The 20,329-nt window shown below is 42.2% G+C and overlaps 1 protein-coding gene across 1 annotated transcript in view; it reads left to right on the plus strand.

Moving 5' to 3' along the window:
- Slc15a5 (solute carrier family 15 member 5) overlaps positions 1-4,335 on the plus strand; it is a 107,103-nt gene extending 102,768 nt beyond the window's left edge. The window contains exons 10-11 of the mRNA XM_050135199.1: positions 943-1,051; positions 4,040-4,335. Coding sequence (XP_049991156.1) covers positions 943-1,051; positions 4,040-4,190 — 260 coding nt within the window. The 3' untranslated portion in view covers positions 4,191-4,335. The remainder of the gene's footprint in view (positions 1-942; positions 1,052-4,039) is intronic.
- Positions 4,336-20,329: the final 15,994 nt, after the last annotated feature.

Consider the following 20,329-nt stretch of genomic DNA (forward strand, 5'->3'; position numbering starts at 1 on the left):
TAGCCTACAAGGCAGAGTTCCAGGCCAGTAAGATCCTGTTTTGATCGAAAGCTTAAAGGAGCCTAAAGCCTGACTTAACTCAAAGTTATCCCCTGACTTCCACTACACATATTCTCCAGGCTTGCGTCTGCTCCCACCACACGGAAATACACACACATACACACACACACACACACACACACACACACACAAAGAGAAAGCATACATTGAATAAAGATTGCTTCCGATGTAGAAAGAGGAAAAAAAATCATAGCAAAGCCCAAAGTCAAGAGTTAAAACTTAGTAGCAAATTAATTTCCTCGAACCTTGAGTGATTCCATAAATACTCAGTCTGATGATATAAGGAAGCAAAGACCCTTTGTTTCATTTTTTTTAAAAAACTAGAGTAATTATCATCAGGCCCAAAGAAATCTCCGCATCAATCAAAGACCAATGCTATCTACCCAACATGTGCAGCGACATTCCGTAAGAGAACCCTGGCTTCACTCTGTTTGCTAAAAGGTGTGATATCCATCATCTCTGTGTGTCACCCGACTGGTCGTTAGACATGTAGAAGACAATCTGATCAGAGGAAAGAGCTTTTAGTCACTCAAAATGTATTTACTCCATATGTTAGGCACAGTACTAAACACAGAGATTTGAGAATAACTAGAATGAAGGGGACAGGCATAGATGAGGCAAATTAATATCATGATGGAGATTACCTACAGCCCGGGGAAAGGTGCTGCTACCTTTTCAGCCTGATATGATGGGGTGTGCTGCTCGTCATTTTTCTATTTTTCCAGAATTAAATGAATTTTGGTAACGAAGTTTCAGACGAGCTTTCTTATGCAGGCTATATTACTGAGGCGAACAATTCTCTGTGAATCGCAGGATAATAAAATATTCACAGAAACTTGCAACTCTGCAGCTGAATAACGATTACACGTTTGCTCCAAACAGGCAATTGGTTTCCAAACACATTAAACAAAGGCAATTTAGAAGGCTTCTTCTTCGTGCTGGCATCCTTGACGCTGCTGAATGTCCTGGGATTCTGGAGGGCTTCACGGGGGTAAGTGTGTGGGAAGAGGAACGATTTCTGACTCCGTGAAATATTGGTCTGAGACTCATGAGTGAGCCAATGGGATCCCGTATGCCATGACGAGACAAATTTGCATCCTGCAGAAATTTAATGGATTATTCTGAGCGAAACTTTCAGTTTAGACTCCCTTTATCCACCAGTTCTCACAATGAATACGTGTTTTATTCCATTCTAAAGCATGCTACGACACCAGGGTGGTGTCCTTTATCCACAATCTACTATTTTAGAGTTACAGGTTACAGTTGGAGGTAAGTCATTACCTCTAAAACCAAATATCATTAAGCAAACAGCTAAGAATTTAATGACCCTAAAGATTTGGGTTCCAGTCAAGCCTTTAAATCAGCAGTGGCCATTTCAAGGTCAATAGGTGGAAATCCATCCCAACAGTGGTTCTCAACCTTCCTAAGGCTGTCACCCCTTAATACAGCTCCTCATGTGGTGGTGGTCCCCCAACCATAAAATTCTCACTGCTACTTCATAGCTATAATTTTGCTTCTGTTATGAATCATAATATAAATATCTGATATACAGGATATCCGATATATGACCCTCCCAAGGGGTCGCGACCCACAAGTTGAGAACCACTGTTTTAGAGTCTTACCTAAGTTGTCAAAATAGTGTAATATCATCATCTTTGGACATAATCTCACTTGTCTTACAGTTTACATATGCAAAATACTACCCAATCATGGAAATACTTTTCAGCCACGTGATATCTACTTGTCAAAGATCCCTCATGAATCAGGCTCATATGTATCATCTGCTATCATCTATCCATTGATTGCCCGACCTCTCTCTCTCTTACGGACATATTCTAGTTGTGTGCACAGAACAAGCAGCCTAACCTGTTGGAGTCCCACTTGTCACCTCTTCCTTGCCCAAATCAGTCTTTTGTTCTTCTACCAAATGTCTTTTGGATCAACATCCCAGTGACAGATAGGGGCAGCAAGCCAGAAGTTTGCAGAGTCAAAAGTCAACAGATGCTCAGAGTCTTGTACCGCCCTGATCTCCCTGAGCTGAGGGTTCATTGTGGGAGATATTGAAACTCTGAAAGGAGGGTGGGCACCACATCTAAATTTTGAATAGCTCCTTTAGTATGATTATTTCTTGATTGCCAAAGCACACAGGTTCGACCTCTTTCCCACAATATGGAAGTTCTCTAAATGCCAGGCTCTTAGATCACAAAGGAAACTAGAAAATCGGTCTCACAGGAAACTCTAACAAGGATTTGTAGGAAACAGGTTTTGTCGTGAAAACAGAAGCCGAAGACAAGTGCTGCTTCCCTCCAGCCACTGTCTCCAACCCCAGAGCTTGTAAGGTCCAGTACCACCTCTCCAGTTTCCATTTTGTAGTCTTTGTGTAAGAATTTGCCTTTGGATGGGCAGTGGTGGCTCACACCTTTGATCCCAGTGCTTGGAAGGCCGACACAGGCAGGTTTCTGAGTTCAAAGTCAACCTGGATTATGAAGTGAGTTCCAGGACAGCCAGGGCTACACAGAAATATCCTGTCTCCAAAACGAAATGAAAGAAAGGAGAAAGGGAAGAAGGGAGGGAAGGAAGGATGAACAGACAAAAGAAAGAAGGAAGGAAGGAAGGAAGGAAGGAAGGAAGGAAGGAAGGAAGGAAGGAAGAAAGAAAGAGAAAGAAAGAAAGAAAGAAAGAAAGAAAGAAACTTGCCTTTGTCCTTCAGAGAAGCAACCTCCAGAGTCAGAGATGTCAAGGTCAGTTCCACAGTGTGTGAGCAATATAAACACAAGCACAGTTCTTAATCCAGCTATGCCTTGGTTTCTTCACCTCTCACTGAGTTGCACAGGTGCTTAGAGTTGAGTAAACACTCAAAAGTATTAGCAACACTAAAGTGCTTCCCCATCTGGCCTTATGCACCCCTTTCTTCTGCTTTATTCTTCTCATGTTTGTGCTGAGATATGATCCAGTTGACCATGAGCATGATCGAGTCCAAGTCGGTCTTACTTGGGAATCTGACTTTTTCAGCTCATCGTGCATGCATGCACTCAGCCAACCTGTTAAGCAGTGTTCCAGGCACTAAAGAATCAAGGAAACTCCATTAGAACAAAGGGAACGAGACTGGTGTCCAATCCAAAACATTCAGATACATGTGGTTACTGAGGAGAGCTTGAGGTTGGTGAAAGAAAGAGGGAGGGATAAAAATATTTAACACCAGAGATTAGCATAAGCACAGATCAGGGACTTCACACTAAAGCAGGTTTGATTGATAAATAAGTCTCATTCTGTCCAAGTCTTATGTAAGCCATAAGGATGTTTTTTACACTTGAAATTTAGTGTTCTAGTGTATAAAATGGCAACAATCTCTCCTTCCCAGAGTAGTATGGCTGGAGAAGATACTCAGGGCAGGAAAGTTTCTCTAATGTTAGGGGTGGACGGTGGACATTTTTAAAGTGTGGTCACAGATTCCTTCTTTGACAGTGGTCTCAGCACCAAATCCATGGTACATCTATTCAGTAGAGTACAATCTGGAGCACATTTGATGAGCCCTTAGAGTCCAAGCAGCCATGAAATCCACTGCCAATAAAATTTCAGGGTTTCTCTCACTAGCAGTACAGAAGAGACTTACAGGTGGTTGTTAAAGAACACCATCCTGCTGGCCACGAGGGTGTGCATTCACCTATAATCCCAGCATTTAAGAAGCTAAGGCAAGAGGATTACCCCAGTTCAAACAAGACTAGACTACAAGCAGGTCCCAAGAGAGCTTGGGCTTCATGGCAATACCTTGTCTCAATAATAAGAGAGCGCTCTTGAAAGGTCCTTATGGGATCCTTACTGTGTACTAAATAGAACTCCCCTGTCCTTGTACAAAGACTACCTCTTAAATAATGACCCTCGCAGAGCCATCATAAAAGGTGGGGAAGCACCGGGAGGGAAGCCAGTGATTTATCACGTCATCTCCATCTGCTCCTAAGAAAAGTTCACTTTCTTTCAGTTTTAGATACTGTAATCTAAATCATTGTAAAGCCCAGAGCATCAGTGGAAGAAATCATGAAGAAACTCTTCTCTGTGAAAAGTCTCTGAAGTTTTATGGCAGTATGCTGGAAGCATCGTCAAGTATTGATCTTTGGGAGACAGCCCTATGAAACTGGATTTGACTCTGACTGGTGAGCCCACTAGTCATTATTTCCTTCTTCAGCCAAACACTTTATAGATATTATCGGGAAAGTCAACATAAAAGAAAGCCACCATGGATGCTATCTACATATGTTAGTTACCAGAACAATCATGATCCTCTAATAAACTATTATGCTTTTGTATTGATGTACTAAACTAATTAAGTGATTCCAGTGTCTTGGTGATTACTTTATGACCAGAAAATGATTCTTTTTTTTTTCTATGCCAACATGTCAGTCATTATTATATAACCTTCACAATGGTTCTGCAATTGAAAGTGACAAGCAATATTTACTTATAATTTAATGTCAGCTAAGAAATGCTATGTTTGTATTTTTTCTTTCTGTACATTCACTAATTCTTTATTTATTAACCACAGATAACACATGTCCAGGTAGAATATATATATTTCTACTATATTTGATCTTGTTATTCCACTAAAATATATCTCAATTGAGGAAAAAATTCTGAATTTAAAGTCAATGTTACTATCATAGAGGTAGCTTGGTATGGTTTCATTTGGTCTTGTTAGGTTGGGACAAGGTCTCAGGCAGTCCAGGCTGGCCTCTGATGGAGGAGGGTCATCTGTCTATCTATTGCTTTCATTGATTAATTAATAAAGAAACTGCTTGGCCTGATAGGTTAGAACATGGGTGGGTAGAGTAGACAGAACAGAATGCTGGGAAGAAGGCAATGAGGCAGATGCCTCAGGCCAACGTGATGAAGCTCTGGCCCAAGATGGACATAGGCTAGAATCCTTCCCGGTAAGTCACCACCTCATGGTGCTACACAGATTATTAGAGATGGGTTAAGCAAATTATGAGAATTAGCCAATAAGAGGATACAGATAATGGGCCAGGCAGTGTTTAAAAGAATACAGTTTCTGTGTAATTATTTTGGGTAAAGCTAGCCGGTGGCCGGGAGCCCTCCCGGGCAGCGGGAAGCAGCCTGCCGCTCCATCTACAGGCCTCAAACTTAACTATGTTGCCAAGAATGGCCAACAAACTGGAATTGCAATCCAGGTGCCTCTGTGAGAGGCTTCTTTTATTTATTATTATTATTATTATTATTATTATTATTATTATTATTATTACTATTGAATAAAATTAATGCTCTGTCCCTTTGTCCAAGTTTATCACAGTCAGTTTGGTTTTGAGTCTCCTGCTCCAGGTGACTCTTTATTGCCCCCACAATGCCTGCTTGATAAACCTAACCTGAGCTCTTCCTCTCTGGTACCCAGACATTGAAAGTCCTCACTAACGACCTCCATCCACTTCCCCTCCTTGACTACCCTGGATTGAACAAGAGCCTTTACCAGATCATTTCCAGCGATAGTAACTAAGCACCCCCTCCTTCTGATGCAGCCAATGCTTAAAGTGTGGAATAAAAGATATAGCCAACTTGACTGGGCTTCAGTATGCATTGCTGTAAAAACCAGGTGCATTTTCCTATTCCAGTTATCTGCTATTTGCTGGTTTGTTCAGATAACACGTCCATGTGCACAGAGAAATTCTTCCCATTTGTTTGGAGGACGTGTCTGTGTACACGCAGCAATTCCTCCCCACAACTTTTTCAGATTCTTTGTTTTGCATAAATCCCTGGCAAAGCAATGAGGCAGGGCCCAGTGCTCTTACAACTTTCCTTGCTGTGAAAGGTTAAATGCCAAGCTTGCAATTTTGGGCTTAATGAACACCCCAAAGGAGCCTCGTTAGTGCAGTATCTAGCGCATTGGTCTCATAATGAACACCCCAAAGAACAAGAAAGCTCCAAATGCCTCGTCTTGGTGTAAATGAAAAGCCATAGCCCGCTCTTGCTTTAGAAAACGGCCTGGCGTGGCCTTGGCCGTTCCCCAACTTTCCCTTCATCGCCTTAATTTTCTACATTGTAACAGGAAGAAAGGGGTGTTCGTCACGCTCTCCCTCTTCCTTTGCAATGAAAGATCTGCAGAAATTAGAAAATTGACCCAAAGCAAGCAGCAGAGGAGCTGAGAACTCGCACGTTGGCGTTGACACTTGTGATTAGCTAAATTGCAGTAACTGCACGCGCTTCCATTCGGAACAGGGTGCATTCACACGGCAGTTTCCTCTCTAGAGCCTGGCGACATTATCGCTGAGCACCTGGAATAGTTTAGGCATTAAGTGTAATTGGTTTTGCTTTACATAAATCTGGAGCTTTGTAAATAAGCGGAGCGTTTCAGCTTCTATATAACACCAATTAACTTAAACGGATGCCTTGTTTGCAGAAGCCTGCTGCGTTCAGTACTGTATTTTTCCCGTAATGTGTTCAATGGCAGCGAAGCCCTGCGTCTCCACAGCGTTCCTTCTGCTCCAGCCGCTTCCGCCAAGGGTCTCCCTGTCACTCACTCACTCAACGCAGGTCACAAAGGTTGAAGGAACCTCGTCTTCCCTGAGAAACTCCCTCAGTGCTGGATTTCTGATCAAGATTTGGGACTTGAAAGGAAAGCAGTAGAAAATGTTTTCTCTGACCCACAGAGCGCACAGGTCTGACCCCATCTGGTTCTGTCGGCAAGTGACAAGGACATCTTTTTCCTCTTTTCTCTTGTAATATTTGGGGCAGCCGAAAGCCAGACCTTGTGCCTGTACACAAAAAAATTTAAATGTGTTCTTATTGTATAAATTTACCAGTGAAAGCATAGTGCCTTGTTTCCTAAAGGGGGAAAAGCAAGCAAACAAACAAAAACCTGAAACCTGGGAGCAGATGGAGTTTCTCCCCCTTATTATCTCTCTACTCAGCTCTCTCCCCTATCTGTGATACCCCCACCAATCATTCCAACAATTTTGAATTCCAACATCCAGCCCTTCATTGCCAACCTGGAATTCTCTTGCTTTATACAAGCAGTTTGTAAATCTGTGGGGACTGATCAACAGATAAGAACACTTGCTGTGTCCACGGGAGAACCTGAGTTTGATCCCCACGAACCCGCGTGATCATGTGGTATGATCACACACGCCCAGCACCCGTGAGCAAAGGCAGACAGATCCCAGGAAGCTTAGCCGGCTGGGTGAGTTTCAGATTCACTGAGAGACTGCCTCAAGGGAATATGTGGAGACACAAGGCAGAACACCCACTACCCTCTTCTCACTTCTGTGCACATGGCGTGGGCACACAGGCATATGCAGACACAACCGCAAGCACACACCACACACGCTAATTTCTAAAGCATTTTTGTCAGCTAACAGAGGAACGCTATCGCCAAATAACAGCTCTTGATTCCACACGCTTCCTGTTAATATTGTGATTAACAAATCGAATGCCTGCTGAGAACGGCCAGGGTCTCTGGGTCTGAGAAGATCATCAGCAATGTTGGGCCCAGCAACAGCGATACACCATCCCCACCGCAAGGAAAGCCAGAATATGATTCCCAGTCTCAGGCCTTTAAGTAAAGCCCTCAAATAAAACCCCCAGCAGAGTGACAGCAAAATACAGGTGCCCCCAGTGCAGTCTGGTAGAGAGAAAAGGAATTAGGGGAGTCACGAGCAGTCACGACCATACCTATGCCACGCTTTGCAGTTTACAAGTCTGTGCCACATGTTTGATTAAGACCAGCATTCTGGGAGGGAGGCACACGGTAATGTTCCCATTTTGTAAGTGAGAAATTGAAATACCAAGACAGTAAGTGACTTATGAGGACTTGCAGAGCTTGAGAGATGGTTTACTCGGTAAAGTACCTGTCACCTAAGCCTGAGGACCTGGGTTTAGATCCCCAACACTCTTGTCCAAAGCAGGTATTGCAGCACATGGATATAAACTTGGTGCAGAGGACAGAGATGCAGAGATTCATTCCTAGAGACCACTGGCCATCCAGCCTTGCTGAATCCTTGGGCTCCGGCCTCAGTGAACAACGTTATCTTAAAAAATGAAGGTGGACAGCAATCAAATCTCCTAATATCAACATCTGTCCTCCATATGTATGGCTTATACCTATATGTCTGTGCACGCTCGTGGGGCATTCTCGGGTACAAACACACACACACACACACACACACAAGCGTGTACAAATACCACCCACACATAAATGAATAAATAAAATAAAATAAAAATAAATTTTAAGCAGAGAGAAGACTTGAGAGTTACACCATTGTTCTCTAGGGCAATAGCTGCTTTCACAAAGAACCCTGGAGGTACCACCAACATTGGATCAACCCACATGGATGAAGCACTCCATCATCGAAAGGGAACAAGAGAGGGATGCCGTGACACGGATAGGGATCCTGACAGAACAGCTCACATTTTCCACAGTGAGCATTCCTACGGAGCCTTCCGCTGCTCCGTGTGGACTCCTGATTGTCATGTGCTCCCCACTGAAAGAGTCTTCCGGCTGACTACAGTGGGATCAGGGATCTCAAAATGAGTTCTCCCAGTTCTTTCAGATCTGCCATCAAAACTAGCTGGATGTTTGTATTACAAATGAGTTCTAAACTGCCTTTAGGAAGAGCAATTTGCAATAAATAGATGTTCCCTTAGTCTGATCCATAATTGTGAAGATTCCTGTGCCACTTGCTTGTGCATACAACTGTTCTTTTAGCAATCAAAGTCACCACCAGCTTATAGATAGTCCCAGGGGAGGCCGCAAGCAGTTGTGAGCTGTCTCACATGCGTGAGGACCCAAACTCCAGTTCCCCACAAGAGCAGTATGTATGTTCTTCATCACTGAACCTCCGGTCCCCCAAACCCTCATCTACCCCTTATCATGGCCGCATTGGAATCCACCTCTTGGCTCTGATTCCATCTCTTGGATGGAAGTCAGGCGGTTCTTAGGCTTTTGAAACCACAAGTGACCAAACTTAAATAAACACAGCAATGAGTGCACAGCCTATGACAAGTGTCTATTGCCATGGTAACAGCAAGTCAGGAACACATTTAATGGCACTTAAGTGAAAAACAAGGCAACAATTCTATAATTCTGCTACAGATAAAAACTGGAGAAAAACAGAGTCCGTGGGAGCTAGGGATTTGGCTAAGGCAAGGGGCACCTCTTGCCATCCAAGATATTACAAAAGAAACACACATGTCATCATAGCAGTTTGCATTTCCCCAGCAGGATCCATCAGAGAAAAATGAAGAAAAGAATGGGACGACACAAAATTTATCAGAAGGGAAGCATATCTCTATCAGAAATGCCAGAGGAGAGAAGACAGGCTTCAAACGGGAGCGCAGGTAGTGGCCATTCAGAAGCAGGCATTTTAGTTTAGAGAGTGCGTCCTGCATATAGTAGGCACCTTGATCAGTATGAATTGATGGCTGTCTCCTGAGCAAGCCAGATGGCTTTTCTCCATATCTCAAGTGTTTCTTACATTAACTAAATCTTCCTGACCCAATTCACATTGTCTCCAGAAACCAGACTTTTGCTCCCCCTACAGCCTGGCTCCTCCTGATTTCACTGCTGCAGAATATGGTTGAGAAGCAGCAACAAACAGCCATGGTGAATGAACCGCTTCGCCGCAATTAGAAGTTCACGGAGAATAAATTATCCTCCAGTTCAAGCTGTCCAGAAGTAATTCTCATTAATAATAACACTTCAACAACAGTCTGCTTCCCACAATGACAGCAAGTGCTAGAAACTTCAGCATTATTCTTCCAGCCAGAGTCACATCCCAGACGGCTGGCCCAGATCGCCATATGCAGCACCAAGAACAAAGACACTTGATGTATGACTGGCCGTGAGTTCATAGGCTAGAAAAGCAGGTGAGAGGAACTCAAGGGATTCACTCCATCGGGCTTTCTCTTGTAATTTATGCTAAATCTTAAGTTAATTTTCACCATAGGGAATTTATAAAGGGGATAGTTCCCCAAGGTCTCTCTTCTTCCTGGGCAAAAACAACTTTTTCAATGCAGCAGCATCAAGATGTACATGTGACCTCAGGTTATAGAGAAGATGTATTCCATGAAGGCAGGATGATTGTGGAGATATAGAAGTTAGAGACAGTAGTGAAGAAACATGAAGATAGATAGGATAGATAGATGATAGATACATGATAGATGGTAGAAAGGTAGGTAATGAGATAGATAGATGATAGATAGATAGATAGATAGATAGATAGATAGATAGATAGATGATAGATAGATAGATGAGAGAGATAAAATATAGATAGACAGATGATAGGTAGACAGACAATAGATAGATGATATATAGATTAGATAGACAGATTAGCTAGATTAAATAGATAGAAGGTAAATAGAAATATAGATAGCAGAAATTAGATAGATGATAGATAGATAGATAGATAGATAGATAGATAGATAGATAGATAGATAATAGATTATATAGACTAGATTAAATAGGTGATAGGAATATAGATAGCAGAAATATAGATAAGAAGAACGAAAGAAAGAAAGAAAGAAAGAAAGAAAGAAAGAAAGAAAGAAAGAAGGAAGGAAGGAAGGAAGGAAATTAATTTGACTGGCTGCAGCTAGGGCACTCTGACAGCTTACCTACATGTACAGTTTCAAGTCTTGTGAGTGCTTTGGAGCTGAAATCCACAAACAAACATTCCAAGAAACACTCCAGGCTGAAAGCCTATTTTGCTTGTGCCCTAACTTAAGGCCACATAACATCCCTACTGTTTGAGGCAGTCATGGGGCTCCACCTCTTCCTGAAATATAGCAGGATTCTTATGTGTCCTTGCTAAAAAAACTGTTGCTATGAGTTTTTAGGCTTTAGATTGGGTAAGTATCGGCTAGAGAGATGTATGGTCAGAGATCATTCTTCGTTGGCCAGCGTGGCCTAGAGATGCCAAAAGTTTGGGCATCACTACTGTCATGGATGAACAGAAGGGTGGTGGCCAAAGCATCCCAGGCAAACTTAAGAAGCAGCACAAGAAAAGGACACAAGTGGGAAGCAAAGGCCACAGGTTATTGTGAAAATGGCAGCATATAGGTTACAACCAGTTACAAGTCCCCAGAGCATAGCAGTATAGACATTTGTATCTCAGAAAGATCAACCAGTCAGAAATCTAATGGAGAACCTGACAGAAACTAGACAGCCTAGCTAGGTAATTAGTGCCATGTAAGGTCCCTGGCTAATGGTGGTAGTGCCTACCATGGAGAAAAGAAGAGACACACAAATCAGGAAGTCAACAGTGAGGTAATCGGTGGAAAGCAGGCATCGGGCCTTATCTGCACTAAATTGTTTCTTTAAAAAAATCTATAATGAGCTTTTGATCTTGGAATTATCATTAACCTCACATTACATATCTGAAACCTGAAACACAGAGACTTCAAGCTACTTGCCCAAGGACAGCCACGACTCACAGAGTCCAACACTGAACAGCGGCACACTTAATCATAATGCACCACTGCTCAGATGTGGAGGGGACGCAGGGAGGGAAGTCAAGGAGAGTTACAAGGTTCTGACATACAGCTGCTCGGCTAGATAAACACGGGAGAAGAGAAGGGCAGGCATTAGAAGAGAGACATGTCCCACAATGGCCCTATGCCCAAATAGTTCTGTATCTGAAGCTGTGCTTACATAGAAATCTTCAGTCATCAAGAATTCATATTTCAAGAGACTGTTAGGGAACATCTAGTCATGCTTTTATTTTATAAATGAAAAAAAAAAATCCAGATTCAAGGAGTTGCTGTAATTTGCCCATAGTTAAATGCAAGTGTTTACCTGGTAAACTTCTAAGACCTCTGATCATCGATCTAACCTAGTGAAACAGTTTTCCAAAAAAGTTATGACAAAAGAGGGGGAAAAAAATCAGCAGAAAATGCTGAATTGAATTTTTAAGTTTAGTTTGATTTTTAATGGGCTTGTTAAAAACTTTTTCACATGCACTGTATATCACTAAACACACACTCAGAGCCTTCTGTCTTCATAGAAATAGCAGTGATCGTCTTCATAGACTTCTGGGATAAGCTAAGAGGTCAGACAAGCATCAGACAAGATTGAACGTGAACTAAGTCACCAACTGGTAATAGCTGGGCAACATTTGATGAACTATTTATCATCACAGAGATTCAACCACCACATCTGCAAAACAGGGGGGATATATTCTACATTATTTTAGGCCTTGGAAATATCCTAACAGGCATTAAAGATCCCCAGACATGGGGATCTTCAATGTAAATTACTCAGCTGCTATTTTTCTTTCCTCTCAGTCAGCAAATGTTTACTGGATATCATCTCTACTCCCAAGTAATTTGTGGATATGTATCAATTAATATTTTTCTTATTATTAAATCAGCAGAAATAAAAGCATTTGTTTTTCCCATTTATGTTAATCCTAATAAGATATATCCAGTAATAGCAATCACCTTGATGTTAGACACAAAATTCATCCAATACTCAGGCCAGAAGAGATGAAGATGCAGAAATCTAATTTATCAAAACACAGAGTCACAGTTGGTCTATCATAGCCCCACGGAGTTTGGAATGTCTCCAGATACACAATTAACAGGCCCTTTCTGCCTTCTTACTCATAATTAGATTATGGATGGAGTTAAGCATCCCACAGACACTCACCATATCATTCATAAGAAGCAATGAAGTAAATGAGGTCTTGATTGTCCATTAAATGCTTGCACAAGTTCTTCTTTAAAACATTGAGAGCCTTTATAGAGTTAACTTATTTCCTTCTTTAGTGGACAATTGTTAGATTCATCTGTCCTCCTACACAACCACCTTAATGAAAAGTAAACTGAGGTCTGCTTATTTGTCAGGTGTTCTAATGGTTTTGACCAATAGGCTTGTTTATATGGAGAGAGGAGGTCAATAAGCAACTGATATGACACCTGCTGAGTCCAACCTTCGAAAAGGTATTTCTGAGAAGACATAAAATGACAAATTCATTCAAAAGACACTCGTGGCCTTGGGAGATGGCTCACTGGGCAATGAACTTTTGTGCACGAATGTGAACCTGTGTTGGGCTCCCAGCACCCAACAGCAGTCCCAGTGCTAAAGAGACAGAGAAGGGACGATTCTAGACATTTATTGACTGACCAGTTTAGACAATCAGTGAACTCCAGGTTCAGTGAGAGACTCCGTGTCGAAAAGTAAGATAGAGAATACTGAAGGAGATACCTGACAATACCCTCAGGTCCCCAAACTTGTAGCAAGCACATTACCCAGTGAGCCACTTCCTAGCCCAATAAAATTGACTTTAATGTGCTAGAAATGGTATCAGTGTGCTAGTAACATATGCAATTTAAGTTCTTGACAAGTATTTACTTATGATACAGTTTTAACATCTGTTTGGAAAATCCAATATTAAAACTAAGTCACAGGAAATCAGTTATACAAAAAAAAAAAAATACATGGCCTGGCAATATATGCCCACTGGTGCAATAGTGGCACAGATTTCTGAGAGCAAACAACTACATTGTAATTGTATGTAAGACCTACTTCATAAGATAGAACCTTTGCCTGGCAGTGTTGACAGGGCAAAGAAATTACAGCTGCATAGATCATAGGCCTTAGGAAAAAAACTATTACTCTCATTCTGCTAAATGGACTCCCAACGGCTTATTCTTTTACTGAAAGATTAGCATGTCCACCAGCCTTCATTAGGGATGCTTATTTTTGTAATATGCATCTGTATTGATTAATACAGAGACACACAACTGGTCAACATGCAGAGAATAAGAGACTATAGAGAGCTCAGTGCTAAATAATACTATATCACATCTTCTCCTCACAAGGCTCAAGGATCATTGTGGAAGAGGGAGCTGACAGAATGTAAGAACCAAAGTAGAGACAGAAAAAAACTGTTTTCTAGACACTGTGGGGCAGTTGCATATATAAACTCAGAGTAGTTATGGCAGCATGTAAAAGACCTGCATGGGATCAAGCTGGACAAAATCTTAACATGGATGAAGGAGGTAGTCATGAAGTCCCACCCCAACTGAGGAGAGAGAGATTAGTATCTTTATAAATAAAAGGTCACATGGAATTTTGAGGGAAAACCAAGGCAGAAGAAAGAAAGGAGGAAGGCATGGGGGATGCAGTTGATCAAAACACATTTTATGCATGTATGAAATTTTCAAGAACTAAAAATATAAATGAGAGAGAGAGAGAGAGAGAGAGAGAGAGAGAGAGAGAGAGAGAGAGAGAGAGAGAGAGAGAGATCCTGTGCACTGAATTAGCTGAAATGGATAAGAATGTTTGAATGACTAGGACTAAGAAGTCTACTCACTTCCTCAATTGGCAATTGTGACAAAAATTACATAATTTCCAGACTAACCCAGTTATTTGGGTTGAAGCAATGTTGGCTAGGAATAGAATACAGAAGGAAACAGAGAAGGAAGGAAGGAAAGAAGGTAAGAAAGGAGAGAGGGGGGAAGGAAGGAAGGAAGGAAGGAAGGAAGGAAGGAAGGAAGGAAGGAAGGAAGGAAGGAAGGAAAAGAAAGGAGAGGGAGAGAAGGAGAGGAAAGATGAACTCACCAGAATGCTGAACATTTTCATTCTGAAAGTTTGGTGCCGCTGTTCTCATAAACTCGTGAAGCAAGGCGCCAGCCAGCTATTAACAAGTTCTCAGCCATTGCTTGCCTTCACTGTGCTGAGTGTGCACTGGAGAGTTCTCTACAGAGGTGAGTGAGGGGCACTCTTCCTTCCAAAGTCATTTATGGTCACAGAGGCGTCTGTACTGTGATCCGTGGCTTGTTGATTATATAAACCAACATGTACATGAGTGCTAACTTGATTATCTCTCAGGTTGTGCCCAAGCACTCTCTCTTGAACTTGAATATATGCAAAAAATAGGTTTTAAGAAGTATTTGAAAATAAGTATGCCATTTTAAAACCAGGTGACCTCTCTGACTTTTGGAATGTATAAATGACATTAAGTTGAGAATCATAGCCTTTGTTCTAATTTACTTTCTATGGCTGTGGTAAATATCATGATCAAATCCATCCTGGGGAGGAAAGGGCTTTTTTCAGCTTATATTTTACAGTTCATCATGAAGGGAAGTCAGGGCTGGAACTCAAAGCTGGGAACCTGGAGGTGGGAATTTGAACAAAGACCGTGGGGAAATGCTGCTAACTGAATTGCTCCACTTTCCTTGCCTGGCCTGCTTTCTCTCTTAGAGCTCTCAGGACCAACTACCCATGGGCTACACCACCTGTCATGGGCTGAGTCCTCCCAGACCAATCATTAATCAAGAAAACGCTGCATAGATTTGCCCAGAAGCCTCTCTCCTAAAGGCATTTTCTCAGCTGAGGTTCCCTCTTCCCAGATGACTCTAGCTCGTGTCAAGTTGACACAGAACTAACCAGGACACACTTCCTTCTTAAGCCCTATCACCATGTTGGCAAAGATGCAGCCAGTGCTAAAACAGTAGCAGCATTCTGAGACAACTGAACTGGCAAAAATCAGAAATGCCCAGCTTATTTGCCTTGATTCAATGAATCCTAATCATAGGATCTAAATCAAGGATGCACTAACTGCTAGCGAAAGACAAGGAAAACTTCTAGGAATACAAAGGTCAGAAGCACAGGAGAGAAGGGTCATGAAGCACAAGCAAGGGTAGAGAGGAACGAAGCAGCCTGCCCAATCCAACATGTGGAGGAAAAGTACAGTTTGGCCAAGCAAACGGGGACCCTTGGCAGCCTCCCCAAGTGACCGAGTAACTCAGGAAACCCTCAGACAGCTGGAATTATTTCTCAGGAGTCTCTTAGACAGAATCTCATCCTGCTGTGTACTCTCAACAGCTGTTTTAAGGAGTGAGAAGAGATTCCTTGGGAGATTTGGGGGAATTCCAAAGGAGAAAAACAGACACTCAGCTTCTGTCATGGAACTCTGGAAGGAGCCCCCACCAATCAGCATGCTGCTTAAAAACCCACTATCTAGCAAATAGACCTTACAATGTCAGGCCACAGTGGGATCAGAATGGTCCATAAGATTTACGGAGCTGAAAGGCCAAGATTTTACCTAGTCTTTAGGCTTTTCTGAAGGTGTGGAACACACGAATCCTTCCTTCTTTGACACATTTTATAACATAGAATGTAGCTGTGAAAAAGAAGGCTGAGTGAGGATGGGAACCAAACAAGGACAAGGAGAGAAAATGGGTGGCCCTGCCTAAGTGTGGCAGTCAGAAATGCAATAGTGGAAAGTGTATGGAGGAACAAATGGAAGACCCATAAATCTTAGAGACCTTAGTAGAACAGGTAAGGACAGGGGTTGGCCACCATCTCTGCTCTTCTGTTCCCATGAGACTGTGGAAAATCTCAGGCTTTACACTAGCCCCAAGAGAAAGAAGAAACTGTGAGCTGATGGAGTCGAGAAACAGAGAAAAAACAAAACTGACTTGTATTGCATTATTCATTGGACAAAACAACACCTGTGGATGTGTGTGTGATTGAACTGTGTTAAATAAGGTTACATCTCTCATGCAACCAAGATTTGTGACAACCCTGTATTAGGCACGCACACATACAAATGATTCCCTCTGGTGCTCAGCCCTCCCCAACCTTGAGAAGCTGTTTGCAATGTTGCCATTGTTCAGACTTTCCTAAGCTTCCAATATCCACCAATTTTATAAACCACATGAAAATAGTGATTGCATTAATTTCTATCTGGACCTCCACTTTTGATTAGAAGGAAAGAAGGAAAATGGGAGAGGAGGGAGAGAGGGGGATGGGGGAAGGATCAAAGGAAGGAAGAAAGGGGGAGAGATGCAGAGGCAAAGGAAGGAGGGGGCACACAAATCTCTGTAACCCAGGCTTGTGCCTTAGACGTGTTAGCTTCTGTGACTGTTGATTGCCTTTCGTATTCTGTATGAAGACACATCATAAACATCTTAGTTTAGATTAAAGCAATTGTATAAAGGGAGGGGAGAGAGGAGGAAGTGTGAAAATTCACCTGAATTGTGGCATTATTCAATAAATGGACACTCACTGGGCTCTTGAAATTTCCAGAGTTCAACAGACAGACATTCATTAGCTCCAAGAATTAGAAGAACACACACACTTTAAGAAATTGATATTGTGCTGTAATAGTGCATTGTTAAAAAGACAATAATAAAAGAAAGCATTATCTGAGTGTATTTATATATCCATAGGAAATAAAAACTCAAAATATAGGCACATTACTTTTCAGTCAGAGCACTGATCCCGCCTCATGTCTGAGTTATTTATCTTTCCCCTCCAGATTCTTGTTGTCAATGTCTCTAGCTCCCACAGAGCCTTATATTTCTCCCAACTTTGTTTTTATTTACATTTATTTAATTGTTATTTTATCTATTACTTGTTTTTAGTAGTAGTAGTAGTCGTTGGGGGGTGTGCATGTATGTGTGCATGTGTGCGAGCCCTGTGCATGTGTGTGTGTGTGTGTGTGTGCTGACCACTATGAGCATGTGAAGGGCAAAGGACAACTTTCAGGAAAGGTTTGCGCTTTATTTTAATACTGGATCTCGCTGATTTCTGCCGCTGTACACTTCAGCCTCGCTGGCTCTTGAGCTTCCAAGCAATCCTCCTGTCTCCAGTCCCAGTGTCGCTGTGATGACAGATGTGGAACACTACACGGAGCTTTTCTGTGGGCTCCCAGATTGAACTCAGGTTGTAAGGCTTGCATGGCAAGCACCTTTACCTGCTGGGTCATCCCTCTGGTCCTATTTCTGCTTTGGATCAACTCTCTCTATCTGCCTGCCTATCTATCTATCTATCTATCTATCTATCTATCTATCTATCTATATCTCCCTCCCTCTCTCTCATGGGTATGTGTGTTATACATACATGTTCACATATTGTGTGGATATGCTTGCCTATACATGCTTATGTGGAAGCCAGAGGTTGATGCCAGGTGCCTTCTATGACTCCTCAACTTACTTATTTCTAATGATTTATTTAATTATTATGTATTTGTGTGCCTGCATCTGTGGGGGGTTGTGCACACATGCATGCATTATGTACACAGAAGCCAGAAGAAGGCATCAGATGTCCTAGAGTCAGCATGGGTGCTAGAAACTGAGCTTCAGTCCTGTAAAGAAGCAGCTAGTGTTCTTAGAAACTGAGCCTGCCTTCCGACTCCCAGTCTGTGTGTTTGAGACAGGGTCTCCTGTAGGCAATCCTGGAATTTGCCTCCTCAGCTCAGCCAGCTAGCCAGTGAACCCCAGCTTCGGTTTCTCCTCCCTTTCGCAGCACTGGGACTACAGATTTGCTCTACAACTCCCACTTGACACAGATGCTGGGAACGTGGACGCATGTCCTCATGTTTGCACTAGCCCCTTCCCCACTGAGCCACCTCTGTAACCAGGCAAGTCTTGTCAAAGGAGCCACAACACTGGTACTCTCCCGCAAGAAACAAAGAGAAGATGGGAGGGCCTGGGTCTGACAACCTGCATCCCAGACATGTATCTTTGCATTTCCACAAGCGTTCCTTTTAATCTCATTTTTCATTCCCATCTTGCAACCGTATGCCTTCCTATTGATCTTAGTTCTGCTGCTTGGAGACACCAATGAGAAATGCTGAGAATATTCGATAAATAAAAAATATCCATCCACCCAGTACGTGACTCCTGCTTAGAAAATTGTGCAAGTAAAATTGTGTTATTTCTGCCGCCTGTTAGTTCTGGAGACGAAACTCTAAGCCGTGCATGTGGAATTAACTCCAGGGATGGGTGGAGGCTCTCTAAATTTCAAATCCCAATCTGATTCCGAAGCCCATCATTGCCTTAGAGAAGTTGCCTTGTGTAATTATTGATTACCTCAGCCGTACTGTAATTGAAGTCACATCTCCAAGACCTCAGTTTAGATTGTAGCATTTGTGACTTCTTTTTTTTTTTCTCTGAATGAGAAATGAATTCATTTGCATCAGTTACATCTTTTAGAAGTTCTTAACCAGGAAAAAACTCTCCAGCACTGACTTTGCTAGCTTAGACTTAGCCAGGCTCCTTGATATACTAGTGCATATATTATTCAAACGATCCTTTGTTTAAAAAATACACAGAGGCAACCCAAGAGAAGAGTTTTTATCAAACAGCCAAACCAGCCCAGGACTCGAAACTCTACCCTTCATCTCTGTCCTGTGAGAAACGGGGGTGAGAAACATGAAGTAGAAGAGAAAAGAATTTGTTTGCGCTCTGGCGGCTATAGCTTCTGGTTGTCTATTTCCTGACTCCCCAAGCCCTTGTTTTATTCTCTGTGAAAATGAAAGGGTGGATACCCGATTCCTCAGGAACGCTGACGCTTTCTGGGTCTCCTCCATGACACAAAGATTGTTCTTCGTGAGCATCTGGTTCCACTTCTGTGGCAAGGTTAGCCAGCTCTTTTCCTTTATTTTCAATTTACTTAAGAGCATTGCAGATATTCTGCCTATTAGTGACAGAACGCCGGAGTGGATCCTAAGAAGTGGCCTTGGGAATTGGTCTCCATCAAGGTGAGCTCTGAATGATGAGATTCCCCAAGTGAGTTTACTGTGGATGCAGAACCGGGTGAGGAACTCACAACACAGCCATGTTGCTCTACAGCCACATATACTTAGGGAAGTAAAGCACACTCCATCTCTGATTCAACAACTGTAGGGAGAATTTATTAATTCATACCACTTGAAAATACTAATATAAGCTGTATCATAATCCTGCTAAAATTTGTACATATTTTCCCTCACCCAGGGTCATTTTTCTGTGGTTTCACTTACTTGTAGTCAACCATGACCCCGCCCAGAAAATTTAATGGAACTATCACTGAGATAAATGATTAGTAAGTTTAAATTTGGGTGTCTTCTGGGGTAACGTGATGAGACTCCCTGCCATCCCATCTGTCCCCACACAGATCACTGCTTTGTCCAATGCATCCTCACCGCATAGGCTCCACTCCTGTTGTTGCTCAGGAGGTGAGTTGATTGCTAGAAAGGATAGCGTGTTAGAATGTTGTTAGATGTTATTGCTAAAATGTTATTATGATACTGCTGCATCATAATATCTGTAGGTATGAAACTGGCATTTTATTTTAAATTCACCTCTATATACTGAGCACTAAATAATTAGGCTGTTATGCTATGATTTCTTCAAGCATGGAATACTCTCTCTTGGCTCACAAGATCCATGAGGCTACTCTTTCAGAAGTGACATAAGCAATACATAATTGGTGGAACTGCCTGGAAGTTGTTCAAGAAACTCCAATGATTTCACATGGAAAAGTCACCACCCCTGC

Source organism: Alexandromys fortis, unplaced genomic scaffold (assembly GCF_014885135.2).
Source record: "Alexandromys fortis isolate MF-2015 unplaced genomic scaffold, M_Fortis_MF-2015_v1.1 scaffold_21, whole genome shotgun sequence".
Classification (NCBI taxonomy): Eukaryota; Metazoa; Chordata; class Mammalia; order Rodentia; family Cricetidae; genus Alexandromys; species Alexandromys fortis.